Source organism: Oryza brachyantha, chromosome 3 (genome assembly GCF_000231095.2).
Source record: "Oryza brachyantha chromosome 3, ObraRS2, whole genome shotgun sequence".
Lineage (NCBI taxonomy): Eukaryota > Viridiplantae > Streptophyta > Magnoliopsida > Poales > Poaceae > Oryza > Oryza brachyantha.
Window position 1 is genome coordinate 28,717,711 of NC_023165.2, and position 16,584 is coordinate 28,734,294.

The window sequence follows — 16,584 nt, forward strand, 5'->3', positions numbered from 1 at the left end:
AGAAAATAGAGTTGTGCTGCACTGCAACGGTCACCTTGATAAAGTTTCTTTAAACTTGAACTATGTCAGACAAAGTAACAGAAGTGTTTGTTGATCAGACTGATATCTCCAAGATGAGTATGAGTTAAACAGCTCTCAAAAATCAGATAACCTCCATTAAATTTCATAGTAGGAACTACAAATTACAAATAAAATAGACATCTGTATGTTTCATTTCAGACAGTCTTCCAGAAACTGTGTTGCATCCTGCGGCTCCTTACTCAAGCAACTGTTAGTACACAACAATGCTGTCGCAAATAAGGTAAGAATGATGCAAGTTGCCAATTGCCATGTGGTACAACAGGGAAATGTTTCTTACCTTTGAAGACACTTCAAGTTGTAATAAAATCATACGGGCATCAAACTTATGTGATATTGTCTTAATCTTGGATCAATCAGCTGTTTTCTTTTTCTATCTTGTAGATGACAGTTCATTATTCTTTCTGCTTCATATTCATTCCAGTAATCCAGTTGTTCAGAGCGTGAGGTTAGGTTATCCAAACGAACAGAATATCTTGGGTAGGAACAAAAAGACCTCGGATGAACAATAACTCCTCGGTGAAGAGTGAACCTTTAGGTTTTACAAGAGCAAAACAGAAACCAGTTCGCAGCATCATGGAAAGAGAAGTTGTACATGGATGCCAAATATGACCATTTCATTGTGGATAGAGAAATTCTAAACAGCAATAACAAACTACAGCTGCTTCGCATGGTGTATGGATCAAAGGGCAAATGTTTCAGAATCAGCGAAGCAGGAACCGAACTGCAGCTACAGCATCGCCTTTGTGCTCCCGGAGTGTTCTCTCTGCGATCTTCTTGTCCAACTGTGTTTTCAAATATATGTTAGAACAGGCTTTCAAAATGTTGCAGAAGTGTCAGTGGATGAGGATTTAAAGCAGTCACCTCAAGCTCGTTAGCAATAATTTCAACATCAGCTGGGTTGATCTTGACAGCAGCTAATTCTTTCTCCCTGGAGAAAGAGCAAAAACATTCCAACATGTAATAGCAATCATATGACATGCAAACCAGGGTAAACCCATTACCCATTTATCCCATGATGAGAAAGCTCATGTCTATTTAAAGTACGCTGCCTTCATTTCACAAGGGGGTTTATACAGCGAAATCGCACTATCATGCAGAATCAGATGAAACCCAAAGATTTGCAAGAAAAGATCCACTAAGAACACGCCTGAGTTATTCTTTCCTGATGTGTTTTTTCCTTCTTCTTCTTTTGCTTGCTCTTTCATCAGGTTAAAATGCTACCTCATTTGAGGTATCAAGACCATAAGTGAGGCAAGTCACCTGGTCTCCCCCCCCCCCCCCCACAATGCTTTATCATACTGCTTCGGATGAAGGTAAAAAAATGTGGCAAGCAAAGATGCTGTTCAAATTAAGTTCCATGTTCGTTTTCCTCCACACACAGTTTCTAGTCACTTAGCTTACATTAATCTTACGGGTGTAATTTCAGCACAATAAAGTGCAATGTGTAACCATCCCGAAAAAAAAAACTGCAACCACCATCGAACCTACTTTGACGAATAGGTGCAATCCTAGGGAATGTAATAATAATCACAGTGGATAAATCATGGATGTTTTGTACACTGACCTCAATCTCATGGCATTCCAGTCAGCCTCTTTAGAAGAGGCAAGAGCTGCCATTGCCTACAAAAGAAAGAGACGATTAAAAACAGACAACTTTCTTAATTCGCAAGTTGGTATCAATATAAGATTTGTAATCAGATCATGTGTCAAAGACTCAATGCAGCAACAGACACCATAGTAACAAATCTGAGCACCTTTATATCTGAAAAACAATATTGGTATTTCAATAAAATTGCCAAAATCCAAAATAATCTCACAGTTAAGTCAAGTAAACTAAAGAATAACTATCACCTTTATAAATGAAAATGTGTTGCCATTTCAATAAAATTGCCAAGATTCAAAATAATCATTCGGTTAAGCTAAGGACAACTAAAGAATAACTAGCAACCATCTAAGACCCAAGCTGGCCTGATTTATCCTACAAACACCCATATATCAATCTAAAGTTATCACCCTTGAGAACTTGAAAACAAATCAGCTGCCGTTCAAAAAAGTACTTCATCATTCTGCCTCGAGTCATCTAATGTGACTCCTTATTTTTTTGACATGCAGAACAGATCCCGCGACAAGGATGGGAAATTTAAGCTTCTATTCTGCACATACAAAATGTGAAGTTTTCAGCTGATCGCTCTACAGGCTACAGTCTGGTGTCTTGTGATGATTGTGCGCTGTAATGGGTGCACGAGGACAAAAGAATTAACATGATTAGAGATTTTTGTAGTCAAAATGCTCTATTGTTCTTACTCAGTGTAAACAAGGACATGAAATTTAATTGTTGGATCAATACTTAAGTCACAACTAAAAGACCGTGATCTAAAAATCAAACCACAGAAAATTGCAGTGAGCATGGCTAATATGAAGTGAATCTACCAGTAAACCATCATGATTCTACATTCGTATTATCGAATAAAACGTCTAAATTATCCAGCTGCTCGATCATTGCTTACCAATAAACGAATTGATAATCAATCTATCGATGGTGCACACTGATGATGCCACTAGATGAGTAATCGATAAGATCTTGCGGCTGGAGTTGAACAAAACGTACGGATTGGACGCGGGAGGAGTCGAGCTGGCGATCCTCGACGCGGTCGGTGAGCTTGTCCAGCGCCTTGCTCTGCTGCTGCAGATCCTTGGAGTCCTCCCCCGCGGCCGCCGCCGCTGCAGCCGCAGCCGCCGACTCGTCGCCCGCCGCAGCCATCGCCTTCCCCACCACGCTCGCTGCCTAAACCCTAGAAATTCCCTTTCTGCGGTGTGCAATCCAACGGAGGAAGATCTGAGAACGGCGGGGCAGCGTGCGAGGGCTTTGAGATTCGTGCGAGTAAGAAGAGAAAAGATTGGGGTATTTAGTTCATTTTGTCTGTTTTTCGTAAATTCATATACTACTAGTAAATCTATCTCTATATATATATAATATACATCAATAAACATATGCATACAAAATTAATATTTATATCTAGAAATATTTATAATATAAAATGAGAGTATTTTTTTATATAGTTGTGGTATGTATATAGCTGTGTTGTCGATCAATCTGCATTGGTATTGCTATAGTATATTCCACTTGCAACATGATAATTGATTTTTTTCTTTTTCTTATGTTAATGTGATAATTTCCAACCTCCAACAAACGCGGTGTTTTTATTAAATTATCTTATACCACAACAGATCAATAGATTTATAATTTGTAAATTTTTAAGAGAGAAAATGTGCAAAATATGTAGACATAAGAATAATAATAATAGAAATTAAAATAAAACCCAGTAGATGGAACAATTATTTAAAAAGCCACTATATAACCATAGCATGCTCAAATTTCCCTTGGTTGTTTATTTGCCGTCTCTTCAACCGTCAGTAGGATAATGTATAACGACCATGCTAAGAGCCTAAGATGGATGCGGTAAAGAAGAACGTTTTGTTCATTTGATTGTATTTTCTATTCAGTCTTTTTTAATTGATAATATAACTCCTGTATAGAATTATTTTAGATAGTTGAATGAAAATAACTCAGATTTAAGATACCAAGTGCGTCTTTGTTATAAAAAAAACTTATTTCCAAAATTTATAAGGATGAATAATCATATAAGCTATTGAGAAAAGATGGACCTTCTCTCTAAAATAAATTATAGATTTAGAGATGTCGGCAGATGCCAATTTATAGCATAACATTTTTTTTTTTTTTTTGCGTTGCAGACAGGTGAGCTCATAGGTACAACGACGTACAATACGCTGATCGCATCATCCGGGTGGAGCCTACGCCTACGCTTTACGGAGGAGAGCAACAAAAAATAAAGAAAAAGAGGAAACGACGGCGGTCCAATTCCCTCGCGACCAAGCACGCTTGCATGAGTCAGCAGCAGGCAGGCGCAATTTTTCAAATTATGAGAACCTTATTTAATTTTTAAAATAAACCACTGTAAATTTAGTTTAAAATGTACTTATCGCCCCACCTAGCGTTATAATAAAAAGAGTAAAATGCACCAGCGGTCTCTAAACTTGTGTGCATGTGTTATCTAGGTCCCTGAACTCTCAGAATATATTTTTAGGTCCCCGAACTTGTCCGGGGTCATATAGGTCCAAACGAGCTCTAACCCGCACCATTCGCTGACGTGGCATGCCACGATGACGCCTATGTGTTGTTGGGGCCATGTAGATCCTACATGTCAATATCTCTTCTCCTTATTCTTTTCTCTCCCTTCTCGTAGGCGCCACCGTGCATGCCACGTCAACAGATAAAGCGGGTTGGAGCCCGTTTAGACCTATATGATATCCCGAACAAGTTCGGAGACCAAAAAATACATTTTGAGAGTTCAGTGACCTAGTGCAAATTATCATATTGTTCTAAATCAAATGACAGAAAATAAACAATGGGAAAAAAATCTAAATTATACTTTAAAATTAAGTTTTAAAATTTAATTTTAGGCATAAATTTAAGTGAAACAATACCGCCATATTCGGTTAACATGACTGTTTTATTAGCCACGTTACTCTCTTAATTCTAAAATATAATCATTTATAGGTTTAAATCTTATACAAAAATTTAACCATTTCGGACACTTTTTTACCGTAATATTGTCTTATCAGTTATTTTATATTCAAAATTCTCCTCATTTTATTTTCACCTATAATAACATCCATCCTCATTTCTCATTTACTAAGAGGAACTATAGTTTTCCCCGAACGTAATCATCGTAAAGAATTTAAGAATATTTATATCTTATAATAGACAGTGAAAGATGGTGTAAACGTTGAGACATTTTTCTAACGAAAGTGAAAAAAAAAAATTCGCGCAGCGCACGACACCGCGTCGCACCGAACAAACCCGGCCTCCGCTTTTCCCACCCCTTTTTTTTTGTATTATTTTTCTCGTACACCGATTGCGACCTCCTGCGTCGCACACTCGCACCCCCCACACCTCCCCCACCGTGCCAAAAGCCTCCGCGCATTCTCCGCTCCGCTTCCCCTTCTCTCTCTCTCCTCTCGCTCGCTTTCTCTCTCCTCCAGCGCCGCCGCCTCGGGGACGCCCCGGTCGGCGATGTGGCGGGAGCATGGTGGGCGCGCTCCTCAGGCTCCTCTCTGCGTGCGGCGGGGTCTGGCCCACCTCCCCGGCGCCCGCGCAGTCGTCTACGGCCAACGCCTCCGCGGCGGAGCACGCCGCTGAGGGCCGCGATGGGCTCCTCTGGTGGCGGGACCTCGCGCGCTGCCACGCCGGGGAGCTCTCCGTCGCCGTCGTGCAGGGGAACAACGTGCTGGAGGACCAGTGCCGCGTCGAGTCGGCCCCGCCCCTCGGCACCTGCCTCGGCGTCTTCGACGGCCACGCCGGGCCCGACGCCGCCCGCTTCGCCTGCGACCACCTCCTCCACAACCTTCGAGGTGAGCGCCCCCCGCGAATGCGACCGCCCGTTCAATTCCTAGCCCCTCGCGGAAACGCACGCGATGATGCGACTTAGGGTTGGTTGATCCGTGCAGAGGCCGCGTCAGGGCCGGAGGGCGTCACGGCTGACGCAATCAGGGACGCGTTCCTGGCCACGGAGGAAGGCTTCCTCGCGCTCGTCTCGCGCATGTTGGAGACGCAGCCGGACATCGCCACCGTCGGTACTTGCTGCCTCGTCGGAGTCGTGCATCAGAGGACGCTCTTTGTAGCCAACCTGGGGGATTCTAGGGCTGTTCTAGGGAAGAAGGTTGGTCGCACTGGTCAGATTACTGCCGAGCAGCTATCTAGCGAGCATAATGCCAATGAAGAGGGTGTCAGGCAGGAGCTCATGGCTCAGCACCCAGATGATCCGCAGATTGTTGCTCTTAAACATGGTGTCTGGAGAGTGAAAGGCATCATACAGGTTGAGTTTATTGCATTGTTCAGTTTCCTGTTGCACACATTTTATTTGTATTATATATCTCTGAGTTAATGTATTGGGCGATGCAGGTGTCGAGATCGTTAGGTGATGCATACTTAAAACGCGCACAGTATAACACGGAGCAGATCAAACCGAAGTTCAGGCTCCCCGAACCATTCAGCAGGCCTATATTGAGTGCCGACCCATCTATCATCTCACGTTGCCTTCAACCAAGTGATTGCTTCATCATATTTGCCTCTGATGGTTTGTGGGAACACCTGAGTAATCAGCAGGCTGCCGAGATTGTTCACAGCCATCAACGAGCTGTAAGATTCTGTACATTTAACTTGGTTTCTCTACTGGTTCACATTCTGGCCTATGCTGTTGCCTAAGGGAGATTGTAAAATTTTTTGCAAAATATTATGGCTAGAATTATTACCAGTAAATTTATTTATTAAGGGTTCACCCATGAACGGTGAACCTCTTAATTGAACCTTATTTCACATGGCAACAATGCCTTTAATGTATTTTTAATAGAATATTTACAATCAAACGCATGTGTTAAAGCTTCATATCTTCAACCTTGATATCTCAGTTTTGTTCCTGAGTGAGATTATAATACAAGTCCAGTTTTGCATTTGGACCACTAGAGTATTTAGGATTCTTGTAATTGCCAAACATTTTCTAAGCATTGCACTATTTAGACTAGACGCATATCGGGTGTCATGTGCATCTGCTAATACAACAAGTTATAACTAATGTTACCATTTTATTATTGCCAAAAAACTGAGTCTTCATCAAAAACCTAGTTGCCATGCATTGTGAAATTTTCATTTTTTCTGTTTGGTGATTGGGTGCACTCTGGATGCAAGTATTTACTATGGAGTATCATGCAATCCATGTCCAGTGTCCACATTTATACATTGCGTTACAGCCTGTAAGCTGGAATAGTATGTACATCACTGGCTGTTTCCTTGAATACCTTGCAGTTTGGACCATCCTATTACTGTAAGGAGTTTTAGGCAATATCACCGGCCTAGTCTTTTCCATTTATTTAAATCATGTGTCGTGACTTGTGAATCCATCAACAATGGGCCGAAAATACCTTTCTCAGTGGATCATTGCTTTCCTGTAGTGCTGGCAGGGACGCCCTGGTCATGATAACCATTGTCTGATGATGTATACTGGACAGGGTTATTGTAGGTCCATACCAATAATGAATTGTTACTGCTTATATGTAAGGAGCACCAGTTTTCTGATAAGTACTGGGGACATAACTTGCTGCAGCATGACTGCAGTCTGTTACTCATTTTGGTGATTTAATCACTACTGGTCTTTCTAGCTGTATATATGTGTTTGCTATGCCTTAACCTATTAATTTACTCAAATAATTGGTACTGCTGACAACTTGACATTCTAGTTTTACACTTGTACTAGTCACATCATTCCAGAAAAAAATGTTCACCTCTGACATCGTTTCAACCTAGAAGCAGTCAAGTATGGTTTTTAGTTTTCTTGGTTGTTACCTAACGAGTTAAAATATGATCAGATAATTGATTTTATTTCACTGCTTTTTTTTCGAATTTAGGGAAGTGCAAGAAGGCTCATAAAGGCAGCTCTCCATGAAGCAGCACGAAAACGTGAGATGCGTTATTCGGACCTTGTGAAGATTGACAAGAAGGTTCGCAGGCATTTCCATGACGATATCACTGTCATCGTCTTATTCATAAATTATGACCAATTAACGAAAGGTCATTCACAAGGACAATGTCTATCCATCAGATGTGCCTTAGATCATTGATCAGGAGCTAATCCTACAATGAACGATCAGTTTCTGTCCGCAACAATCGCTAGTAAGATGGTTTCATCGACCGGCCATTAAACAGTTCACAACCTCCTGCAGCAGTTTTCTTTTCTTCTTTTTCCTTTTGCCTTTGCACATAAAACTGACTATCTTCTAAACTGTCAGTTTTCCCCTCAAACGATTCGGATAAATGTGGATATTCCTGAAGCTGGAACTTTGCTTAGAGTTCATGAGGGAGCTTTATCATGGATTATCATGTATTCTTTTAATTGATTCATTCGTTGTCTCGTTTACATAAGTTAGTTTATTTTGTAATGAAAAAAAGCTTGTCAGTCTACACCACATTTTTTTTTCTTTTGGACCGGAATCCACACAACAGCTTGTAGCATGCAAAACTACTGATCTACCACTTGATTATCTACCGGATAATTTCCGGCATGATAGTTCTTTGATTATTTGGTTCGTTTCTACTACCTCATAATCACATGCATAGGTGACTGCCTTAGTTCCAGACTGACTTCTTGAACTCTGGAAGTTGAGATTCGGATTATTTAGAAGTTAGAACCAAATGTTCCAGACGCAGTCATCTTCTTGAACTTTCAAAGTTGAGATTTGGATTATTTAGAACAAGAGGAGGCATGTAAATTCTCCTTCCTACAGACGAAGCAGGGTATGATAATATTGATAGAATCCTACCTGATCCATCATATGGCAAAATTAGACCCAGTTTGATTAGATTATCAAGCAGATTTACTGTTGTGGATTATTGATTTAATTATAGAGAGAAAACAAATATTTTGGGAGATAAATTCGACAATTTCTGAAAACAAGTGGAGTGAAAAGAATGTCTGTTTATAAAACATATTTCTTGAAGTGTGGAACAAATATCCGTTCAATAGGCTGAAAAGTGTTTGAAGTAGAGTATTAAAACGATTATTATTGTACCATTCCGCACATATTGCACCGAATTATTTGGGTAATTCAGTTTTTTTATTCCGCTCAAAAAAAAAAACGCCGTAAAATATTTCCATACGCACATATCCGGATCTTTTTCCCCTCTCCTTTTCCCGCGCTGTTTCGGGTTTTTCTTTTTCGCGCCTGTCTCCTTCCTCTTCGCCTTCCCCTGTCCCGCCCTCCTCCTCTCTAGGGTTACATGGACCCGGCCGCCGCCGCCGCCGCCGATGGGGGCGCCTTCCTCGAGTTCGTCGACTACGCCATCTCCATGCTTTCGTCGTCGTCCTCCTCCGGGGAAGGGGACGACTCCCCCGGCACCGGGCCAGCGCCTGCGCGGCCGCCGTGGGGTTGGGCGGTGGCGCAGGTGCTCAAGTCCTGCTGCGCTTACTCCAGCGGCGTCACCGCCGCCATCCTGCTCTCCGATCTCTTCCAGGTTGGATTCGCTGTGGCAGTGTCGCGCCAAACTAGCCTTCATATTTTTGAATTCCCAAACTAGTCATTTTATGAGCTGTTTGACCAAGCATGGTTGCATTTTTCTACTCTTAGGTTTACTTGAAATCGGTCGCGGTTAAATTTATCATACATTGATAATCGAATTCAAACTATATTTTTAGGGTGCAACTATTTCTCCACCCTGTTACAGTTTCGGTTTATTAGGGATGGGTGCTGGTAGAACCGCGGGTAATCCGTCCCGTTTATGTATTGTGCTCGCTGTTTCTTAGATCAAATTTGTTCTAAAACCAAATAATCTTTATCAAAGAATGTCAAACCGGCGTGGTCTATACTTCGAAATAAAAAAAAGGCACGCATAAGCTATTTGGGCACTAATCGCTGCTGTAGCTTCTGGCACTATTCAAGCAAGTGGCGTGTGTTATTTTTGTAAGGATATTGCAATTTGCCGATCCATTGCTTCTTGCTTTGTGCAGATTAACAAGCGTGAACCCATTTCAAATCCATGGTTCCATTCTTTTTCCATCATTTCTTTTCGCAATAGACATGCAACTTGGTGTTTAAATATTTTCTGCTTTTGTTAGTCTTGGACAGAACAACGTAAATCTCTGACTGCAAAGAGGAAAGTTGAATTGACCAATCTTCTAAAAACAAGAAATAGAAGGAGGCGACTTCCTAATACTATCACAATCGATTCTATCCATGAGAAGAACTTCCTTTCTCCTAAGAGTGTCCTTGAAGCTGTTGTCATCGACGTGTTTGTCATTCCTGGTATGTTTATACTTTGCTTCCATCAAACAAAGAAGCTATATCTGTCAGCTAATTTTTATATTAGTTTCAGAATATTGAGCTTTGCAGGGATGTTTAATAGTAAACAGAATGACTAGCTGGATAATAACCTATTACTTTTCTATGTCATTTCTCAACAAGGGCACAAGTTCAACCTTATGACATTGGGTTGTCATTTTTCTCAACATGATTCTTGAAACAGTACTGATAAAATTAATCACTTGAACTTGCTCTTTGTATATGACTACCACTTGCATTTTCCTTCATTACCTTGTAAACTGTATCCTTGTAGGTACAAACATATACATGCTTACCTTGGGAGACATGTGGAGCACGTCCACTATCGATCTATATCTACACCGAAGGTAGATCTGAGTATGATTATTTCTTAGATAATGTCACTGAAGAACACATTAGAAATCCATCAATGAATGAAGGCCAATCTTTTATTGGACTGACTCCAAATTTACAAGTTAGGTGCTACAATTACATTGGACAACATGGTGTGTTGAAGAAGGGCCGAGAAGTTATGCTCACAGGATGTTGCCTACGTACAGCTATGGAGGGGTCAGGCCATGCTCGTATTTTGCCAACAGAATACATGGTGATGTTACTTGATGAGGTACCAGTTAAAGCATTTAAATTTACAAGCAAGTGGAGTTCAGGATGTGTCTTTTACTTGTAGATTGTCATTTCTTGGGTCATTCTTTTTTTCGTTCGCTTCCATTCCTCATGATTCTTCATAGTACACAGTGATAATATAATATAAAGAAATCACCTAAACACTAAACATCGTTGTTATTTACTCATTAGATTATCTGCTAACTCCTTGCTTCTTACAAGGATTCATGTTTTCCATATTATACTACTAAGCTGCTAGAAATTAAAATCTTGCATTGGTGTTGCGGAATGCTACATAGCACATGCATCTGGTTCAACAAACTTCTCATATATATTATTTCACACATTATTCAGTCTGGACTTATGTTTAATTTATACAGGATGAAGATGAAGATGCCATGTTACTTGCTGCACAGTTTTGCACATATTCTTTCTCATCTATGATGCTAGATGAGAACAGAAACAATATTTCCTACTCGTTTTATGCCAGGTATAACCAGATATATAGTACTTTATTACTCTTTAGTTCTTAATGGTGGCACTTCCACATTGCTGCTGTAGTTATACTAGCAGAACTCATTCAGATGTTTTATTAGCATTTAATTTCTCCATTTGCTGCCTATATGGCTATATCATTGGATGTGCAACTAATCAACTATTGTCTTTCTCTGCTGAAAACTGAACTTTTGTTCATTCTTAAATAAAGCAGCAGTGTTTTTGCTGTTGAATGTGTGCACATGTGTTCTGTTTTCCAAGGAATGTGTGGGTGTGTCGGGTGTGTGAGTTATACTAGGATTATTAAACCAGCATTATGACGAGAAAAAACTTACCGATCCATTTGACGATATAAATAGAATAGGATGAAGCAGATCACTTGATCTTGAAAGATCTGTAACACTGACCTTTCTTTACCCTGTAGGATCGAGAAGATTGAGTCTTTAGAAAATTTTGGGTCAACGGAAAGAAAGCAGATTATACTTGTTGACAATGATGATGCAAAGATAAAATTTGTTTTATGGGGGGAGCAGGTTTTGCTTGCAAATCTTTTCAGGTTAATTTCACTCAATACAAGTACTGGATGCCTCATTCAAATTATTGTAAGCTAAACTTTTATTCTAGTGTAGGGAGCATGCTTGCACTGGACAGACCTTTTATTTCAAATTGTGTGCACAATAATCACGAGGAGTCTCAGGAAATTTGCCTTGAATATGGCAGTGCAACACAGGTTTACTTGGTGCCTATTGCTCAGCAGGAGGAACAGGTTGGTATGAATAACTTGATGCTACATCTTTCTGCACTACTCCTTTTGACCAAGATGGAAAAGATTGTATGTTAGGTACTTCTCACACCTTCCCAAATAAGGAGTCAAGGACCTCGACCATCATGTGTTCCAAATGATCTTATGGCTTCACAAGTAACATTACCACGTGATTTGCATGGTTCAGTTGATTTCAGCAGATATCCATTTCGAGTTAGTAACCTGAACATCATTTATGTTATTTTATAAACTTGCCACTTGCCAATTTGCTTGGAACCTGAAGGCTTTATCAATTAGTACATAATGATTGATTCTATTCATGTTTCAATCTGCATTTAGTTATATTGTTCAGATCTTCATTAGCAACAGAGCAATATTACCATGTTTGTCTTTTCTTTCCCTGGTTCCGCTTCGGCTACGGCCGGGCTCAGCAGTCTACTGCTGTTTGTAACTGACTTTTTCTCCCTACACCTTAATACATTTGGTCGCCTGCTTGGGCCAACCAGGAAAAAAAAAATCATGTTTGTCTTAGCTGACTTAATTATTCTGAAAATTACCACTTGATTCCCATTAGAAACTACAGCTCGTAATATATACAATTTACTGTAATACAGATGTAATATAGAGTATCTAGTAACATAAACAAATGTGTGGTCTTCTGTTTTACTTGGCAGGAACATGCTTTCACAAGTACCTAATGTTTTATGCTTCTCATCATCATTTTGTCGTCACCATCTTTTTCATGATGATCTATTATTACATCACTAGTTGAAGTTTTTTATTCTTTAATGAAGGGAAATCATTGAAAAAATAGATTGTCTCCTCTTGACCCTTGTGGATCCTGTTCATTGTTTTTAGTATGATACAACTTATATACACAATTACTTATCATGCATGCAGTAAAGTTCCTGTAATATATTCATTGTTGTGGGCTCGTATAACATGTCTAATTCTTAGGTGCATGTAAATGATCTTCATGATAAAATGGTTGGAATTAGTCTGTTTGGCACTGTGGCAAGTGTTTGCAAAGCAAGCGCGTCAGGAGATTTCTTTTACTTGGAGATAGAAGATGCAACAGGAGTTGCCCTGATGAAACTTAAATTTATTGGACTCTGGTACCGGTTTTTGTACTTATGCAACGATCTAGTTTTTCCTGCTGTCTATTCCCTAGTTTGTTTGAAAATGTACCTCTTTGACTTAAAATACAAATAACAATTCTTGAACTCATCATGCTAGTGTTAAATTGTCAAATTTGCAATATCCAGGCCAGTGCTTTTGTTAGTTCGGATGCGGGTCAGTGTATTGAACCCATTCAGGTTCAGACTTGCAAAAATAATATTTAATTTACTTTGCATTGAATAAAATCGGAATTCATCTAAAAGCTGATTGTTTTGTCATTTTTTGTTTCTTTTATCAAATCGTTGAGCTAGTGAAATTAATTTTAAATTTTATATTATACTAAATCAAGGAACACCCTCTTTATCTGTTTCTTGTTAGTGTTAACAAGCAATGATGTTGTGAAGACTGTGCCCCATCAAATGTTTTCTTGTTAGAGCTTGTTATCGTGTTAGCTGATATGTTCTAATTAGAAAATGCATGAGGTACCTATACAGTGTGTGCAAGACTGCAAGATCTTTTACAAAGATGCAATGTTATGTTAATTGGCCTTTGATATTTGATGATCTCTCTCACCTGACAGCCCGTGGTTAATGAATCTCTACAATATTCTAAATTCCATCTTTCTGCTTACTGTTCTTCAGAAAAGCCTACTTTTTTACAAAATTGTTGTTTCCTATCATCCTATGCCAACTCATATGTCTCTACCATGCACTTGAAATTGATACATTACATGCAGGTCGTTGGGCAGAGTAGGTATTGGTCATATGGTATACATCTCTGGTTTGACTTGTAACTTGAGTTCAAAAAACATGTAAGCAATAGATTCCCTTTTAGTTTCGTTTGTTCACAACTAAAATCTTCCAGCAATTGCTTTAAGGTGAAAGTTTGATGGACTTCTGGTGTTACAGTCTTGAAGTCTCTTGGACCGAAAAGGAGCCAGGGTCTCTATTTGTTAACTTAAGCTTGCTGCCAGCACTTCTTAATTCAACATGCCTACATACTTTATCACTTTTGTCGGATCTTCCCCATTCAACTAATAGAATACATGTAAGACTTCGATGCTATTGTAAAGTCTTCTCAAGCATTTAAGTTAGCTTTTAGTTGGAACTATGGAATTATCAGTGACATTTAGAAAACATTCCTGGTACCAATTTTGCTTGTTCTAAGAACTTTGTATTCTTCATTTGTGATTATGTCCTTTTGCTTTCCTAACATCCTGAATGTGTTGGATATCTTAATATACAGATATGCCGTGTTCGGCTTGACCACATTGATGTCAACAGTTTAAAGGTATTATTATTCCACAATCTTTGTGGATGCGTTGTGATTGATCAATCTGGAGGGCTTCAGTGTTCCTTCTGTAAGTGTGCATGCCATAGTGGTGGATGCACACATGGCTTTCAGCTGCACTTGACCATTGCAGATGACAGTGAAAAGGTTTTTGCCTGGTGCCTTGGGCAAACAGCCGTAGAGTTTCTTCAAATATCTCCTGATGAATTTATGGAGCTCCCTGAGGTATTAACTGTCAATTTTTTTGCCCATGTAGTTTTTGCATATAAACCTACCTGGTTCATTGTCACTTAAGTCTTAGCTTAACCATTATTGGTTTATTTCCTGCAAGCTCATAGGTAGCAGAGCACTGGGTCTGATACTTATAACTTTTGGCACGTGAAAGCAGTATTCATGATCATGAAAGCTTATCCTGTCTTTTTGTGCATCATGTAGCATTCATCAATACTTCATTTTTTTTAAAAAAAAACTAGGCTTGTCTATACCTATTATATTTTCACCCCATCTTTTCGCTTCTCGTTATGCTTATAAGTCAAATTTGAATTTTTAACCTTAAATTTGGAGTTGATTTTAATGTTTTTTTACGCAAGTTTATTTTCCAACCTTGTTTTTAGATCGCTAAAAATATGTATATAAAATTTTTATTCATAAATTATTTTCATTTGCAAATATGCTGTCACCCCCTTTGTTTGCAAACATGTAATCTTTGTACTTCCTGTTCTTATTCAAGTTTCCCGGTGATGAATTACCAGGATGAACGAGCAATGTATCTCTACACTCTTCCGAATGAGAGCTTTACCGTCGCCATTGCAAATACCAGCAACCGCATTGATGAATATATTGAAGACGATACAACACTTCCAGTATGGGAGATCACAAGAGCACAAAAATGCGAGTGAGATCCTTAGGTGGAATTTCCTAGAACTAGCTTAGGAAGAAAGGTTAAGTTTAAGATACATCCAGCATTATTTTGGAAGCGAGGTTCTGATGCAAACTATTCATATTAATGGAACCAAAGCCTAGTGAAAGCTGACTCGATGATCTTGTAGTCTTCTGTTCATATGATGCCGCTTGCGAGGCCCAATTTTTACCAGCAGAATTAGCTGACTACTTGAGAACTCTCTATATAGAAATGGGATACTCGGATTTTTGCGATCACTTGTGATCAAATCTGCTTGGGCCGTATGCACGACGGCTATGATAGCCAACTAACCAACGCCTAGTTTCTAGTTGGTTAAAATAAATCAAATTGCAACGGCAAATTACAGTGGTTTTGACCACTGTAATAATTCGGAAGTACATTATGAGGTCGAGAAAGGTTGCGTTCTTTTACATGGATTTTTTCTTGGCTACTAAAAGTTTCTATGTACAAGGTTATCTTCTCATATTTTTAAAATAAAATTTTAACTTTATAAGAGTTAATTCTATCATTTATATCATTAAATAGGTATCATGGAAGTAAAAAAAATCATCTTCATTAACATCTATAAATAGAATGCGGCCAAAGTGTGCAAAGGATGAACTGCAGCCACTTGAAACCGGAAAACATCAACCAGTTGGCTCTGAATCCTGAGGCTGTAGTTGTTGCTCTCCTGAGTCCTCATGATCCTTGTGAAAAAGCCATTTGTATTACTGAATTGCAACTTTTTGACATACTGACATTGCGCATGCTGACTTTGTAGTAACGTATTGCAATAGAATCTAGGTCAGTATCTCGAGAAAGTGCACTTAACTGCTTAAGCTTCAAGTTGACGAAAGATGGTATTAACAAACGGTAGTCATTTACTCGATGCTGGTTGCAGTTAAAGAACGCCCCGATATATTTGACGACGAGCATCTCCAAGAGATTGTTTTAGATTGTGGTCATCTCAAAAGAATCATGCTAGAAAGAGATTTGGTTTGTATGCAATGCTCTATATAACTGGAAATTAAGCAGTCACACTAGGACCGAGTTCGTTCCCTCATTTTTAATATCAGATTTCCTCGTTTTTTCTCGCACACATCTCGAACCGCTAAACGGTATATTTTTTCGAAAATTTTATATAGAAAAGTTGCTTTAAAATTATGTTAATCTATTTTTCTAATTTTTTATAGATAATAATTAATTAATCATGTACTAATATATATTACCGTGTTTTTCGGGCTGGTTAATAATAATGCTGCTGAACTATCAAATAGCATCCAAGGATGGAGATTCATCGAGAGATTGTTTATTAAAGCCTTTATTAGCTCATGGAAATGTGCCCAAAATCCTTTTGAGATGGAGGTACTAACGCAGGCGGCTAGACGAATCGTATCACGTGTTCGGTCGCATATTGTTCTGA

At 39.2% G+C, this 16,584-nt stretch overlaps 2 protein-coding genes across 2 annotated transcripts; one reads left to right on the plus strand and one right to left on the minus strand.

Moving 5' to 3' along the window:
* Window positions 1-476: 476 nt before the first annotated feature.
* LOC102722944 (huntingtin-interacting protein K) lies at window positions 477-2,938 on the minus strand. Its single transcript, XM_040521574.1, has 4 exons — window positions 2,690-2,938; window positions 1,646-1,701; window positions 943-1,009; window positions 477-863 (listed from the first exon to the last, which is right to left on the minus strand). The coding sequence occupies exons 1-4, from the start codon at window positions 2,840-2,842 to the stop codon at window positions 783-785; spliced, it is 357 nt and encodes a 118-aa protein (XP_040377508.1). The 5' UTR covers window positions 2,843-2,938; the 3' UTR covers window positions 477-782.
* Window positions 2,939-5,082: 2,144 nt separating this feature from the next.
* LOC102720134 lies at window positions 5,083-15,436 on the plus strand. Its single transcript, XM_040521826.1, has 17 exons — window positions 5,083-5,514; window positions 5,611-5,978; window positions 6,065-6,301; window positions 7,564-7,767; window positions 8,927-9,166; window positions 9,768-9,954; window positions 10,265-10,337; window positions 10,450-10,594; window positions 10,974-11,083; window positions 11,513-11,644; window positions 11,713-11,854; window positions 11,930-12,064; window positions 12,809-12,966; window positions 13,707-13,781; window positions 13,879-14,017; window positions 14,216-14,485; window positions 15,013-15,436. The coding sequence occupies exons 1-17, from the start codon at window positions 5,190-5,192 to the stop codon at window positions 15,157-15,159; spliced, it is 3,087 nt and encodes a 1,028-aa protein (XP_040377760.1). The 5' UTR covers window positions 5,083-5,189; the 3' UTR covers window positions 15,160-15,436.
* Window positions 15,437-16,584: the final 1,148 nt, after the last annotated feature.